General features: G+C 50.3%; 1 protein-coding gene across 1 annotated transcript; it reads left to right on the forward strand.

Moving 5' to 3' along the window:
* The first annotated feature begins 3,264 nt into the window (after positions 1-3,264).
* EGR3 (early growth response 3) lies at positions 3,265-10,273 on the forward strand. Its single transcript, XM_026715164.2, has 2 exons — positions 3,265-3,799; positions 5,948-10,273. The coding sequence occupies exons 1-2, from the start codon at positions 3,640-3,642 to the stop codon at positions 7,027-7,029; spliced, it is 1,242 nt and encodes a 413-aa protein (XP_026570949.1). The 5' UTR covers positions 3,265-3,639; the 3' UTR covers positions 7,030-10,273.
* Positions 10,274-15,560: the final 5,287 nt, after the last annotated feature.

Raw genomic sequence — 15,560 nt, forward strand, 5'->3', positions numbered from 1 at the left:
CCCCTTAGGAAAAAGGGACATCTCGAAGTTTTGCCCACCGCTGCCTGCCACGGCTCGGAACCCCTTCAAAATTATCCGCCAAGCTCGGGGAGCAGTTCTCACTTCCCCCCCACTTTCCCCATCAACGCTGCCCTTGCAGGTGGAGGGGAGGGCGGAGGATGGGCAGCCTTCCCTGCGAAGTTCAGCTTTCAAAATCCCTGCTGTTGGGGGGAAATGGTTTGCAACTCCCGAGAAGTTATCACACCTGCGCTGGTGGCACCCTTGTTTCTAGCACTTCAAAAAGCTTAAAGCGGCGCTTATAATATTCCCTCCCCACACATACCTGTCTTAGAAGTGCTTTTCTTCCAACAACCACCTTCCCTTTAAGGACAAGTCTAATAGGGGCGGTGCGCAGATGGAGGCTATTCCTTCTCCGAGTTACACAATAGTGCACTTCCACAGATAGTACTATCCACTTGAAACACACACACACACACACAAAAATACACCCGCGTCTCCTCCAAATCAGTGGGCCCCGGAAGTCGGTCCGAGATTGCAACGCGACGCGTAGCCACTGAGTTGGACCTAGGTGCGCTGGACTCTGTTGAAGTTTACGCCCGAGTAAAGGGATTCAGACAACTTCGAGAGATGCCGGGAGGGGGGGAGTAAGCAAGGTTGGTCGTGGATGAGACCTGCAAGGGGTGGGTGGGGGATTTAGCAACCCCCAAGTTTGTGGATCCAGTCCCGAAGAGGTTGCTAAAAAAAAACACTGCGTGAAGTATTTTCATCGCCTCTGAGAGTGAACGTTACTGGAGAGAGAGAGAGAGTGGCAATAAAGTCACGACCTCGCATAGATGTTATCCGCAGTAAACAAAGGTGCCATAATAAATATTTACGCCCGAGACCTGAAGACCTCTTGCAGACACCTGGAGGGGGAGGGGGAACAGACTCCAGATCTTTAGGGGAGACTCCTTTGCCTCCGACTGCCCCAGGCTCTCGGCCACCCTCGCCGCCGCCGCCGCCCGCCCCCCCCCCTTCCCAAATCCAGGCTGCTTTCCAAGGCTGCCTTTCAACTCCAGGGTTGAACCGTACGGGCGCAGGAGTTGGGTAAGCGAAGCTGTTGCAACATATCATTTTTTCCATACATTTGCTACATACCTCGCAGGGGTTTTTTTTTTAATTTGTTTCTTTCCAAATAGCATCAGTTGGCACACTTTGCACGAAACCACCTAATTACTGACGCCTCGCAAGTGCCAAAACTTTTAAAAGGGGAGGGAGGGAGCGAGGGGGGAGGGGGAAACAGGGTGAAAATCACACACACGCACACAAACAGTCCAGGGTTCCCTATCTGAAACGGTTCCAAGTCTTGTCTTTACCGCGTATTAATTTAAAAGGAGAAAATATACCTTGTTGTGTGTGTAGGGGGGAGGGGGAGGGGAAGGATTGCAGAATTAGGCGGCTGTAGTTTAATATCCCCCACACACACACACACACACGCTCTCCGTCCCCCGTAACTGCAGAAGTTGCGCGCCTGCTTGAAGCTTCTCTTACTAACCTATAAACACCCACGAAAACCCGAGCTCCGGTGCCCGACGCTGCTCTGGTAAGTCCCAAGCAAGGCCGGGCTTACCTCGCCTCTTCCCAAAATGTTCGGGCGCGTTAGGTCTACCTGCGAGTATCTAGCCCTGGAGAGGATTCCTCGGATGTTTTGCTGGCCGGTTTCTTTCTTCTTCGCCGTTTCCGTGTTTTTTTTTTTTTTTTTTTTGCTTAGCGGCCTGCGCTGGAAAAAAGCTTTGGAACTGGGAGGACCGACTCGTCATCCTCACGATGCCTCCAAAGGTCTGTGAATGGCCCCTTGAGCCCAATGGCGCTCTCCTTAAACCTTTTCGCTATCTCGCGGGGCCGTTCCGACGACAACGTGGAGAGGGGGTGGGGTGGAGAAAAGCCCCCTGGGCGCATCCTGAGCTGCTTTGGAGGAATGGTAGGAGGCTATAACTCACGCGTAACGATAGCAAAGCGTCTTGGCCACGTTGCTCTGCCTGGCACGTCGGTTAACTTGTAGCAGAACTTATAGTAGGATAGATGAACTCAAGGGGCCCCGCGTCAGTCAACCTCGCAGGGTTGTTTAGGATTGAGCGCTGCGCAATGGGGCGGGGGGGGAAGAAGGGCGGGGTATGTGTCTTCAGACTGTCCCGTATACTTGTAAGAACCCCCCCAAAAAACGAGGCACGGCTAAAAATACTGAATGGTGGTTGAGGCAGCCTTTTCGTTTTATCGTTAACGGCTCCCTCCTCAGGAAAGAAACTTACCTTCTTGAATAAATACCTCGGCACGGTCTGTCTTAGTGGAGTGTTTTTAATAGAACTTCCTAAGCAAGTGGCGGGGGGTCTGTGGGGAACAGCACGGCCACCAACGGGGGTCTTTGGCGGCGTTACGAAGCGAGTCCTCTGAGAGGGGGCGAAGGGCAAGCCCCCACCCCCCCCCCTTTAACGCCTCTGCCCTCCCCTCTCCTGGTCTTGGAAGGAGGGAGCGCGCCAAGGCCCAGCATGAAACGGCCGCCTGGTGCGCGGGTTCGGAGCCAGAAGAGGCGACGCGGGTTTTAGCCAAATGCCCACGACCGAGCGCCCGCGCGTCTCTTGCTTACTGCCTCCTCTTCCTCCTCCTCCTCCTCCTGTCCCGAAGCCGAGCCTGGGCTCCACAGCGGCCAGCGAGGATGCTCTCCAGCCGCTGCGATGGGATGAAAAGCCGGCGGATCGCGCGCTCCCCCCCAGCCCCCGTTTGCGGGCCGGGGGATGCTTCCCAAAGGCGACCCCTCTCCGGCCTCGCGCGCGGGTGGGGGGGGGCGGGAAACGCGATCGCCTGGAGACACCCCCAAAAAAAGAAGGGAAGCCGGCGACCCCGGGGGCTTCCCGGCGCTGCGCTCTTTCGGCGGAGGGCTCGGGCTTCGGGCCGCCCCAACCCTCGTCTCCGGCTCCGGCTGGCTTGGAGACTCTGCCCGGCTTCCTGCTCCGCGAAAGGTTCCATTGTGACGTCGCGGCTTCGGCTCGGCTTTGTCTGTCCATATATGGGCATCTACGTCATGGAGCTTTTCCCTGGCTCACATAAATAGCTGGTGGATTTCCCTGGCGGAGCATTTGGGCTGCAGCGAAGCGAGCCGGCTGAGCGGGACACGCGGGGCGAGGAAAAGCCGAGGAAGGGAGCGGAGCGAGGCTCGGAGAGGGAGGGAGGGAGGGCGGGCGGGAGGAGGCGGTGGGGGGTGGGGGGGGCAAGGCAGGGATTTTTAAAAGCTCCCACCGTCTCCGCCTTACGCGCACCTCTCTGCAAAGGAGCCCGGCTTGTGTCCTTCCACCTCCTCCTCCTCCGCCAGCCAGGAAACACCTTCAAGGGATCTACCGAGGATTGCGCGCTCCCCCTTTCCCCGACCCACCCACCCATTCCCCCCTTCCTCCGCCAACCGGTCCTCCCCCGTCCGCACCTCCCCTTCCCCTCCCCTCAACTTTTCTCTCGCCCGATCTCCTTCGCCCGGATTTGCCATTCGGATGTCGCCTTGTTTGGAGTCACTTTGAACCCCCCGGTGGCGCAGCGGCGGCGGCGGCGGCGGCGGCAGCAGCAGCAGCAGCCTCCTCCTCCTCTTCCTCCTCCTCCTCCTCCTCCAGTGCTATGACAGGCAAACTCGTGGAGAAGCTGCCGGGGACCATGAACGCTTTGATGAACCAGTTGCCTGACAATCTGTACCCGGAGGAGATCCAGAACTCCTTGAACATTTTCTCCGGCAACGGCGAGGCGGCGGTGGCTCACTATAATAACCAGATGGCGACAGGTAAACGAGGCAGGGAGGGGAGGCGAGGCTTGGGGAAGGGGGAGGGGAAAGGGGGGGCTGCGAGGGGGGGAGGGAGGGAGGGGAAGAAACGCGTGCTTACCGTGGGGGGCAGCCGGGGAAGGGAAGGGAGCTTTTACGCCGGCGGAGAGGCCGAGGCTGAGCCTCTTTCGGCGCAAAGAGAATGGCAGGAGGCAGAAACTGGAAGGTGAGGGGTGGGAAGCTGCTGGAGGCGGCCGGGGGGATGGGGGTCTTAGCAGCTCCGTTTTCCCGTCCTGCCCCCGACCGAGGCCTCCCCTGCTGTTGTCGGCGCGCCTCTGGCCGTGGGAACAAGAGTCCCTTTCTGCCCCCCGCGTACTCTTTCTACGCGCTTCTATTCTTGTGTACGTGTGTTTGTGTGTGTGTGTGTGTGTGTGTGTGTGTGTGTGTGTGTGTTTCGTCCTTCCCCGTGTGCCGCGGCTTCTCTCTGGGTGGCACACAGGCTGCCATCCATCGCTGCGCTGGCATGTCGCCCCCCCACTCCGCACGCCACCCCTCTCCTCCTCCTCCTCCTCTCTTCGCTGCTACATCCATCATGTCGGAATCGGGAGGGGTGGAGAAGCGCGCGAAGGCGACCCTCCTGTTTTCTTAAACTGGGGGTGCCGGTGGGGGGGAGCCTTGGGCTGGCGAGGATTCCTCGAGGCAGAGAGAGGTGGCTGCGCGGGCAAGGCAGGGCAGAGCGGCGAGGAGAGGGCAAGGGGGGGGGGGAAGGCACAAAGCGGGGAGGGGGACTTCGTCCCCGCCTCTTCTCCCCCGGTTTCCCTCTTCCCGTTGCAGGAGCCCTTGGGCTGCAGCTGAAATTGACGGGCTTCCTTTTGGGGTGCCTCTAGGGAAGGGAGGTGTGGGGTGACCCAGAGGTCAGGGGCATTGGCTCCCCCTTTTTTTTTTCTTCCAAGCCGGAACGGACCAGGTTCGTTTCGGTTTAAGCCTCGCCCCCCTCCCCCCTCCCCCGCATCCTCTCTTCCTTGGATTAGCCAGCCCCCCCCTCCTCCTCCCCCAAATCCTTTCGCCACCAGCGCTCAGGGAGAGTGGAAAACAGAAACACACACACACACACAAACCAGCTCCCCCTTTGTAGTTTTGCATAACTGGCCTCGGCGCAGAAATCTCTGGCAAGTTAGATAAAGATCTCTTGGAGGTTCCCCGGCCGCGTCGGTGGGGTGGGGAAGAGACGGACAGACCGACCGACCAGGTCGCTTCCGGCAGCCTGAGAACTTCAGGTACCTGCGCTGTTTCCCCGACCTCCGACACCGCCAACTCTTGGGGCTCCTCTCGTCCGTCCACTTGAAGCACCGGGCAGGCTCTTTTGCCCGGCGACTGGCGGCTGTAGCCCTACCCAAAGAAGAGCTGGGAAGGAGGACCTAGCCCTGGCTCTGGCCCCGAGGCGCGCCCCTTTTGAAGGCCGCAAGAGAACGGCCTGCGCAGCCGAGGACGCGGCGGTCCTTTTGGAGAGGTACAGGTGCTGAGCACTCGCACGCACGCCTCCCTGGGTTCTCAACACGCGTGTACAGACAGGGCTGTGCGAGCGCTACTTGTGGGTTTTCTTCCTAGCGTTGTGCCTCGCCTCTCGTGTGTGTGTGTGTGTGTATGTGCGCGCGCCTCGTCTTTACGTCCAGCGAGAAGGAGAGAGAGAGAGAGCGCGCGACGCTCCAAGGGCAGCTTAGCCTGCTTGAGCGACCCCTGGCCCTTGCGAGGGAAAGCGGGGTGCCTTCCTCCCCAGCGCCCCCTCCTCCCCCCCGCAGTGTGCCTGTCTTTGCGTCTGTCCGTAAGCAAGTTGAGCCTCCCAAATTCTTCCCCTCCCTACTAATCGAGCGCGAGGGCTCCGCCTTCCGCGGCCTCCTGACGCCGGCGCCTTTCCTATCCTTCTCCTGGCGCGCAAGTCCCGGGCGCTTGAGCGCAGCGCTTCTTCCCCTTTGGCTTCGCGAGGGGGTGGGGTGGTCGGGGAGTGGGGTGCGAGGCTTCTTGGCCAAGCGAGGGGCCCCTTCTCTCCCTCCCCCTCGCCGGCCAGGTTTCCCCTCCTTCCTCCTGGCCCCCAGTCGCTCACCTTTTCTCTCTCTCTCTTTCTTTCGCCCTCCTTCCCTCCCCCGTTTCTCTCCCTCTCGCCCCTCGCAGATAATGTTATGGATATTGGTTTAGCCAACGACAAAGGCGGCCAGGACTTGTCCTCCTATTCGGGCTCCTTCCAGCCCGCTCCTGGGGGCAACAAGACGGTGACTTACCTGGGCAAGTTCGCCTTCGACTCGCCCTCCAACTGGTGCCAAGACAACATCATCAGCCTGATGAGCAGCGGCATCCTGGGAGTGCCGCCGCCTTCCTCCAGCGCGCAGGCCTCGACGCCGGGCAGCATGGGGGTGCAAGTGCAGAGCCAGGCCGAAGTGGACGGCATGTACCCGGCGCTGCCCCCTTACTCCGCCTGCAGCGACCTTTACTCGGGCGACCCGGTCTCCTTCCACGATCCGCAGGGCAACGCCGCCGGCTTGGCTTACCCAGCAGCGCAGGACTACCCAGGAGCCAAGCAGGCCGGCGGCCTGGACGGCAACCTCTTCCCTATGATCCCGGATTACAACCTCTACCACGGGCATCCCAACGACCTGGGCGGCCTCCCGGAGCACAAACCTTTCCAGAACCTGGACCCGATCCGGGTCAACCCGCCTCCCATCACCCCTCTGGAGACCATCAAGGCCTTCAAAGACAAGCAGATCCACCCGGGCTTCGGCAGCCTGCAGCCGCCGCCGCCGCCCCCGCTCACTCTCAAGCCCATCCGGCCGCGCAAATACCCCAACCGGCCCAGCAAGACGCCTCTCCACGAGCGGCCGCACGCCTGCCCGGCCGAGGGTTGCGACCGCCGCTTCTCGCGCTCCGACGAGCTGACGCGGCACCTGCGCATCCACACGGGCCACAAGCCCTTCCAGTGCCGCATCTGCATGCGCAGCTTCAGCCGCAGCGACCACCTCACCACCCACATCCGCACGCACACCGGCGAGAAGCCCTTCGCCTGCGAGTTCTGCGGGCGCAAGTTCGCGCGCAGCGACGAGCGCAAGAGGCACGCCAAGATCCACCTCAAGCAGAAGGAGAAGAAGGCCGACAAAGGATCCTCCTCCTCCTCTTCCTCCTCGGCGGGCCTCGGCCTCGGCGGGCCCTCCGGCTCGCCCGCCGTCTCCGCCTTGGCCCCCGTGGTGACCACCTGCGCGTGACGCTGCCGCCCCCGCCGCCCCGACGACTCCCAGTGCCTCCCGAGCCAGGCTGCCTTTGGTTGCGACCTGGCGCAAAAGCCGCGCAGCAGGAGCGGCTGCTGGCCAAGTCCTGCTCGGGCCCCCGTTTGAAGGCGAGGGGGAGGTGTGTGCGCGTGTGTTTGTGTGTGTGTGTGCGTGCGCGCCCGCTTCCCGTCGCCAACCGGCGAGTGGCTGGTTGGGAAGGATCGGGAGGCTTGAACTTTTCCGCCCGGATGGATCGCCTTGATCCTAAAAGCGGTTCAAGAAGGAGTTTGGGGGGGAAGCTGCGCCCCTTCTCTCGGAGGAACTGCCGGGGAGGGGGAGATTATTGGGGGTGGGGGCTGGCTTGGACCTGGCTTTGACACGTGTCAATGTGGAGCAGGCGGCTGGAGAGAGACGGGGCGACCCCCTGGATTCTTTCAGCCACCGGACGCCCCCCTTGCCCTCCCTCCCTCCCCCTCCCGCCAGAAGGCGCCCTTCCCCCTAAGCGTCCCCGGAGGGGGGGGCACCACAGCGCAGTGCCTGCTGCCCGTGGAGACCGTGTCTGCCTGTATGCGTGTGCGTGGAAGTTGTGCGTGCGCGTGCCCGCGTCGGCCCCCTTTGACTTGAACTGGACTGTTTGCACCCTAGAATTAACCCTTCCTTTCCCATACCAGCCACTCCTATCTTCTCCCCCCAATAACAGAGAGTTACTGGGAGAGAGAGGAAACCCCAAGGTCGCTTTTGCACCCCCCAAAAAAGTCGCCGGGTCCTTCCAAGGAATGCGCCGGAGGGGGGCTGGGCTGGCTTCTCTCCTCTTAGCCTCTCCGGAGTTCTCCCTGGTTTCCAAGATCGGTGTGGAGACCCCTTTTTTCCTGCTTGTCCCGGGCTGCTCTCCTCTCCCTTTCTCCCCCTCCCCTCGACCCCAGCTTGACGTGATGTAAGCCCCCCACCCACCCACCCAGATCAAAGCAAAAGGCCAAACTGCAGCAGCCCCTTTTCTCCTGACTGTCCTGCCTCCCTTCTGACCCTCCACTGCCCTGGCCCACTTGGAGGGGGATCTGAAATGGCCGACCATCCTCCTCCTCCTCCATAGAATAGAATAGAATAGAATTCTTTGTTGGCCAAGTCTGATTGGACACACAAGGAATTTGTCTTGGTATTTGGTCTTCTCCTCCTCCTCCTCCTCCTCCTCCTTCTTCTTTCTTCTCCTCCTCCTCCTCCTCCTCCCCCTCCTCCTCTTCCTCTTCCTCCTCCATAGAATAGGATAGAACAGAATAGAATTCTTTATTGGCCAAGTGTGGTTGGACACACAAGGAATTTGTCTTGGTATTTGATCTTCTCCTTGTCCTTCTTCTTGTCCTTTTTCTTCTTGTTGTCCTTCTTCTTCTTCTTCTTCTTCTTCTTCTTCTCCTCCTCCTCCTCCTCCCCCTCCTCCTCTTCCTCTTCCTCCTCCATAGAATAGGATAGAACAGAATAGAATTCTTTATTGGCCAAGTGTGGTTGGACACACAAGGAATTTGTCTTGGTATTTGATCTTCTCCTTGTCCTTCTTCTTGTCCTTTTTCTTCTTGTTGTCCTTCTCCTCCTCCTCCTCCTCCTCCTCCTCCTCCTCCTCCTCCTCCTCCTCCTCCTCCTCCTCCTCCTCCTCCTCTTCTTCTTCTTCTTCTTCTTCTTCTTCTTCTTCTTCTTCTTCTTCTTCTTCTTCTTCTTCTTCTCCTTCTCTTCTCCTTCTCCTTCTCCTTCTTCTCCTCCTTCTTCTTCCTTCTCCTCCTCCTTGCATTGGGGTCCTTTAGTTAGAAGTTGTCAGATCTGGGCATTGTGGCTGGGCATTCTGTGACCTAAAACCTTGGAGGGAGGAAATAGTTGAGCTACTCCAAACTGTAATTTCCCCCAAGGGAAGAAGCCAAGGGACAAGAACTGACAAAAGGCTCTTTTGGATTATCAGGCCAATCCCCCACCCCCACCCCGCCTCTCCCCTTAGGTCATTCACTCACTGATGGTACCCATGAATGTAGTGGCTGGAGAGAGCCCACCCCCCACCCCCCAAATGATATTGAGAGGGGGAAAGGCTCCCCTCAACTTCCATCTCCCTTGAATGTATTCTCGATCCTCTCCCTCCCTTCATTTTCCTCCTGGGATTTGGATGCTTCGGGGAGATCCATTGGGATCCATTGGGTAGGGGGTCTTGTTTTAGAGGGTCACTTTATGCACTCCACTACCCTTCAATACCTTTTTCAAAGCACTGTGTGCTTGCGTGTATATGAGTGTGTGTGTGTTTGAGTGTGTGTGGTGCATGTATTCAATGCAGCCGAGCTATGTAAGTGTTCAAACCACTCTTCTACAAATTGATGAAGTGGAGGGCATAGATTAGCTATTTCCAGATCCTTCTAGCTCTCCCTGAAAATGTCATTTTAAGAAAGAGGGCTACTCTGTAAGAATTTGGGGTGCCGTTTTTATAAGGGGGGGGGAGAAAACCCATTGTTTTCCAAAAAAAAATGCAGAATAAGAAAACCAGTGTTTTAATGCATACTTTTTATAATGTTATTTTTGGGAGGGTTTTGTTCTGTTTGGGGATCATTTAAATTGAAGGGGGGAGAAGTTTTGTCTTTCCCCCCTCTTCTTCCGGTACGTGCATGTCATTGCATGTCTTGCTCTCTTTTATTTTTTCCTTTTCCTTTTGTTTGTTTTAATAAAAATGCTCAGATATTTAAGCAAAACAATGATAATAATGATTAAAAAAAAAACTTGTTGCCAAAAGGTTGTGTTTTATTCAGGTTTGATGTCTGCATGTTTTTAAAAAGAAAAACTACATCAGAAACATTCTCAGAGAGAAAAATGCAGTCTAATTTATGTGAAACTGAAAGAAACAAAAAAAAAATCAGGTTTAACTACAAAAATCTAAGGGAATGCTATTTTTTTGGAAGACTTTTGTATAAAGTTGAGTACTTAAGGGGAAAAAGACAAACCAGATGTAATATATTTTGTGGATGTTTTTATTTCTTGAATTTATAGTACCTTATACTAAGGTTAAAATGCTTGATATTGTGGGGATAAAAGTGATAATTTTCACACACACATTTCATTTGCTCAGTTGTCATATTGTAATGCAAATATGATGGTTAATGCAGACAGCATTTTAAAGGGGGGAAAAAAATCAGAATTATTGAACAGATGTATTGTTGTACCCTTTGCACTGTGAGCAAATGCTAATGCAGTAAATATATTGTGTTTGCTGACAATCAAATCCTTGTAGTTAATATCTTTATTGGGTTTTTTTCCCTTTCTTTCTAAATATTGGGAGATAATAGATACATACATGTTCCCTGCATTTGAAAAACACCTTGGCTATGTAAAGGAAGGAATTGCATGGTTACCAATGGGCAGTTAGACTCTCGTTTTGTCTCTTGCTTCTTGCACTACTTTAGACCTGCGTATCTTATGTTGGGCTGTTGGTTTGAGGATTAGTATAGGTGCAGTTTATGGTTCAGAATAGAAATATCTGAAGGAAAAACCACAGCTGGGCTACAATCCCATTGAAGCTTCTTTGCAAGAAATGGAACTTATTTCTCAAACAATTTCACTAAAACTCAGTTTCTTGATCTCAGTTATGTAAGTCTTTGTCCTAGAAGGGTGCTAATGGCTCTGGCGCCATCCTCAATATGTCCTTGTGAATTGATAAGTTTCTTGCTATCCTGTTTTCTGAAACTCAGGCTGTTTTCTGGACACCCCCTTGTTCTATCTCAACTTGCCTGAGTTTTGTAGTGTTTAGGCACAGGAATTCTTGTCCTAAAGCATTCTGAGATAAGGTTTACTTTATCCCTACCTACTTTTCGACCCAAGAGTTTAGTGGAGACTGTACATGAGAATCCATGATGACACACGTCTTGTTCTTAATTGAAGAGAAACATTTACATACCCCCAGATCTGAAGTAGTTGGTAAAGTTTAGTTATGAATACTCTGCCTTGCTCAAAGTCCTGTGGTTTGAGATTGAAAAGAAGAAACAGGAGAACATGACTATTCATCGGCAGACTTGGGAGGGTTAAAAGTACCCACGCATTTTCTTTACAAATGGCAGCCGTAGCTATGGAAGGATGGAGGAAAGGGATATTCCTTAGAAAGCTGTAAGAAAACAATAGGCTGTCTGAACTATCCAGCACAGCATACAGAAGGCAGTGATATCATGGTCATTTCATGGATATTTTTTAATGTGCTCCAAGAAAGTTAGAAGGAACTTTGGTGATTTGGTGATTTAACCTCGCTCATGCTTGATAAGGATTGGCCAGTAATGACATTTCATTGCAGCATTTCTTAATTGCCTAATGTAAGAGCAATGGAGGAGAAATCCTGAGACCTATAAATGCAGCTTAATCTGCATAAATGCATAAAGGCAGCTTATCCTGCTGACATGTTAAGCTTAGAGTAGTTTATTCTCAAGATTGTTTTCTAGGGTTACAAGAGCTGAAATGTTATGACTTGGGGCAGTATTGGAAGGCTATTCATAAAGTGATCATGATGTTACGTAGCCGCCATTCAAAATCAGATCTCTGTGGTGCATGTCTGAATGCTACTCATTTGTGGGGAAAACCTAACCCCTTTGCCCATTGGAAGAGATTAAGCCAAAAGTTTCCTTCCTACTTTGTGAAGTGTTTATAATTACCATGGAAAACATTTTGCTGATGAAAGTTCATTCTAACGTGCAACATTTCCATTTCCTTATTCTCTGAAGGGTGCAGCTTAAATGGCAATGGCTTTTGATGATTATCTAAATCAGTGCTTCTTCAAGGGTGGTTCCAGGATATCTGAAGGTATCCCAGGGCCTTTTCAAGGGCTCTTTAAACTTGACAGCTTTAAGACTTGTGGACTTCAACTCCCAGAATTCCTCCTCCAGTCATGTTAGCTGGGGAATTCTGGGAGCTGAAGTCCACAAGTCTTAAACTTGCCAAGTTTGAAGACCCTTGGTCTACAAAATGAGGATTATTTGCCTGTCTACGTTGAAAGCTAATACAAAATTACCATTCCATAAAACCATTGAGAAAAGCAGTTGCAGAGGCAAATATATCTGTTTTAATTTTTAATATGTTAAATGTTGATAAATATAACCTATACAAACAAAAATGAAAAATGAAACCTCTTGTCTAGTTCAACCATATGAACGTAGAACATTTTTGAGGATGGATTGCATAGATCCAAGTTGTTTGACTTAACGGCAGTTTTCCAAAACAGTATTTCTGTTTTTATTATTTTTCAAATGTTGGACAACAATTCCCAGATGTTCATTTTGGCTGGGCATTCTGGGAGGTGTAGCCAAATTGTTCTTGAGATTAAATTGGGAAAAACTACTGTAGAGGCTCAGACAGTTTTGGAGAGTTTTGACTAAAGAGATGAAGCTTCAGGCTTTTTGGAATACTGTTTAATATATATAATACTGAGTTTTCCCCTTTTCTCATCACTGGCTGAAAAAAGGACCCAGAGTCCTTTTATATGAATTTTAATAAGTCATGTTTAATTTCAGTAATCTGTCCATACATGTTGAATCAAAAGAAAAATCAGTCAATGCTTGAACACACAGAAAGATTTTAAAATTATCTGTCTGTCTGTCTGTCTATCTTTCTATCTATCTATATGCTTTTATTATGGGAAGAAAATCTACATATGCACATTTTCTTCAGTGGAAAATGGGATTCTAAAGTTAGAAGATCTCTCTCCTATTCCCCACTCCTCTTGCCCACCTCTTTCCAGAATTTATAGTCTATTCCTTACTCCTTTTTCTAAAGAACCATGAAGGTTATTTAAACACAGTTGATTATATATAAAACAAACACTTTGGGGTTGTGGCTCTGTAGACGTACAAGGTTTATTTAACATATTTTATCGTTTTGAATTCCCTTCAACGTGCATTCTCTGAAGATAATCAGAGCCTGTCACAAAATATTAGTTATTATTATCTATTTTGTTTTGGCCAATGAGAATGTATTAGAAGAAATATTGGTACTTTTGCTGACATTCAGGTGCCTAAGTGAAAATTTCTTTAAAAACATAAACAAATAAACTTGCATATTCCCTCCCCTTCCCTTCTTATCCTTATATGCGAACTGATTTGTGGTTGTAGTTTCAAATGTTTAAGTAGACTCCATTATATTATACAGAGAAGTACACGTTTCTGGAAAGGGAAGAGGATTGTTTACTGAAGGAAAAGGAGAGGGGGAATTTAGCATTTTGGTTAACAAGCCATTGTCTCTTCTCTTTAAACAGAATAATATATCTATCCATCTTTGAGAGTCAGTATCACTCTTTCTTAAGGCAACTCACATGGCACTGGTTTGTTCCTTATCACATTCTTATCCCATTTTTCCCCATTTAAAGTCAGCTCAGGTATGGTTAACATGCAGATAATTGGCAGCCTGGAATTGCATGTGTCACCTCAAAGCAGAAAGCAAACCAGTAGTCCTTCATTATGGCCTGCCAACTATTTTACTATCCCTTATTGTTTGCAAACCTTAACAAAAATTGCTGGACACTTAATGGACCATCTTATGTACCTAGTAAAGTGATGGAGAACAACGGCCCCTTTATGAAAACCTCTGGACTTTGACTCCCAGAATTCCTGAGCCAACCATACTGAATTCTGGGAGTTGAAGTCCACAGGTCATATAGCGGCCATCCTTCCCCATGCCTGACTCAGTAGGATATATTCTCACTGAAATATAGAATACCTGTCTTGTCCACTATGGTTTAGTAGAGAAAACAGTAAGATAAAAATGTGGGTACCCCCAGAAATAAATAAATGATTTGTCCCAAATAAAAAAGAAAAAGTTCCCTTTAACACTTGAGAAACTATCTTATAATTAGTGTCTTAACAAAATATTTTATCTGAAACTATTTAACTTGGCCTTAACTTTTGAGAAAGCGGCTGTAACCTTTCCTTAATCGCACCTAGAGTCCCCACAGCTATTAATTCTATTTGAAATTTTGCAATTAGTAATTACAATTATATTTTTAATAATGGGAGAATGAGAAGAATTCACCACTGGGCCTTTGGCTAGTTCTTTTGCTTTTTTGTTCCCGATAGCATTACATGACATAAATGTGAAAAGTTCTGAACCAGATGTTGAATTTTTGTTTTTGTTTTTTGCCTGCCATACCCATCATTTTACTTTATAATTTTTGGTTTTAGTCTGCTCTAGCTCTTTTTTTCTCTGAAAATAACAGAGGGAAATAAATTTTGGTCAAAATGATGCTGTCATCTGACCAAGAATTAAAATAGCCAGGAATACAACATTAGCTGCACTATCTTAAAAAAAAAAAAAAAAAGGATACAATAAAGAGAATCACGAGGAAGCTGCACTATTTTTAGCTAAGATTTCCAACAAACCTTGTTTCGCTCTCACTTCTTAATATATTTAGAGCCTCTTAGTCCTTTATTATTTCTGCTTTGCAAGTCTGTCATATTTTGAAATTATTTCTTACGGGCCGTCCCTGTTTATACATAGACCTAATTGAAGAGATGCAATTCTTTAGCTTTTGTTTACAGTTGGAATAGGCTGGATTTGAGTTTCGAACCCTTCAGATCCTTCTCCATTGATGCTCTGTCTTCTCCAAGTATGCCTTCTTTGCATTGTCTCACACTGTAATTATGCTCTATACCTGCTTGTCCAGATTGCTAATAAATACACCTGGCCCTAACCCTTATCCCAGCAGTTCTCTTCCCCTGGCATCATGCAATAGCATTATAGCAGCCCTCCTTCTCTGCTCTGCCAGCATCTTCCTGCTCATTTGACATGTTTTGCATCCAAGCCAGCTTAAATTAACATCCCAGTTGCAGCTTCAGGAGCAGTCTCATAACCAATTCCCTACTACAGCAAGGATATAAATATGACCAGCTTTCTGTTTCATGAAGGTTTAGATACCAAATGGAAATCTACTGAGAACAAAATTGATCCTATGGATCCATTTCAAAAGGGCTTTCTTTTCATTTTTATTCTGTTGGAGATGGAGATCATCCTCCACATAACTGTGCAACATCAGCTCTTACCATGCCATCAAGAAGCATGCACTTTTCAGGAGAAATCTATGTTTGTATGTGGCTAGTTGCCACTTTCATTGTCTCCTTTTCTTATCAGATCTCTTTAAAAGAAGAAGGAGGAGGTATGAGGGCATCTACAGCTTGCTTGCAGAGATTAAATCTTGCCTATATATTCTTGATTTCCAAAGCATGTCGTCTGAATCTGCCCAGCATAGCTAGACTTCTGTTTTCCTTCCCAGAACCAGAATGTCTTAACATTCAGGTTTGCTAGAAAATCGCTTTCTTTAAAAGTCTCCCCTTGGATTCCTGGGTGGGACAGAAGGATCCCAAGTCCTTCTTTCCTTTGTTTTAATTTTTTCCTTCTTCCCGAATATCATATGTCAGTATCACCAGTTTTCTCTTTGCCAATCCACACATTTAAACCGGTTGTATTTCAGCTCCTCCGCCTTCTCCCTCCAGGCCAATTTCATCACGGATGTGCAACATTCAAATCTCGATCTGTCACCT

The sequence above is a fragment of the Pseudonaja textilis genome, chromosome 9 (assembly GCF_049901715.1).
Source record: "Pseudonaja textilis isolate UNSWEBS1 chromosome 9, rPseTex1.2, whole genome shotgun sequence".
Taxonomy (NCBI): domain Eukaryota; kingdom Metazoa; phylum Chordata; class Lepidosauria; order Squamata; family Elapidae; genus Pseudonaja; species Pseudonaja textilis.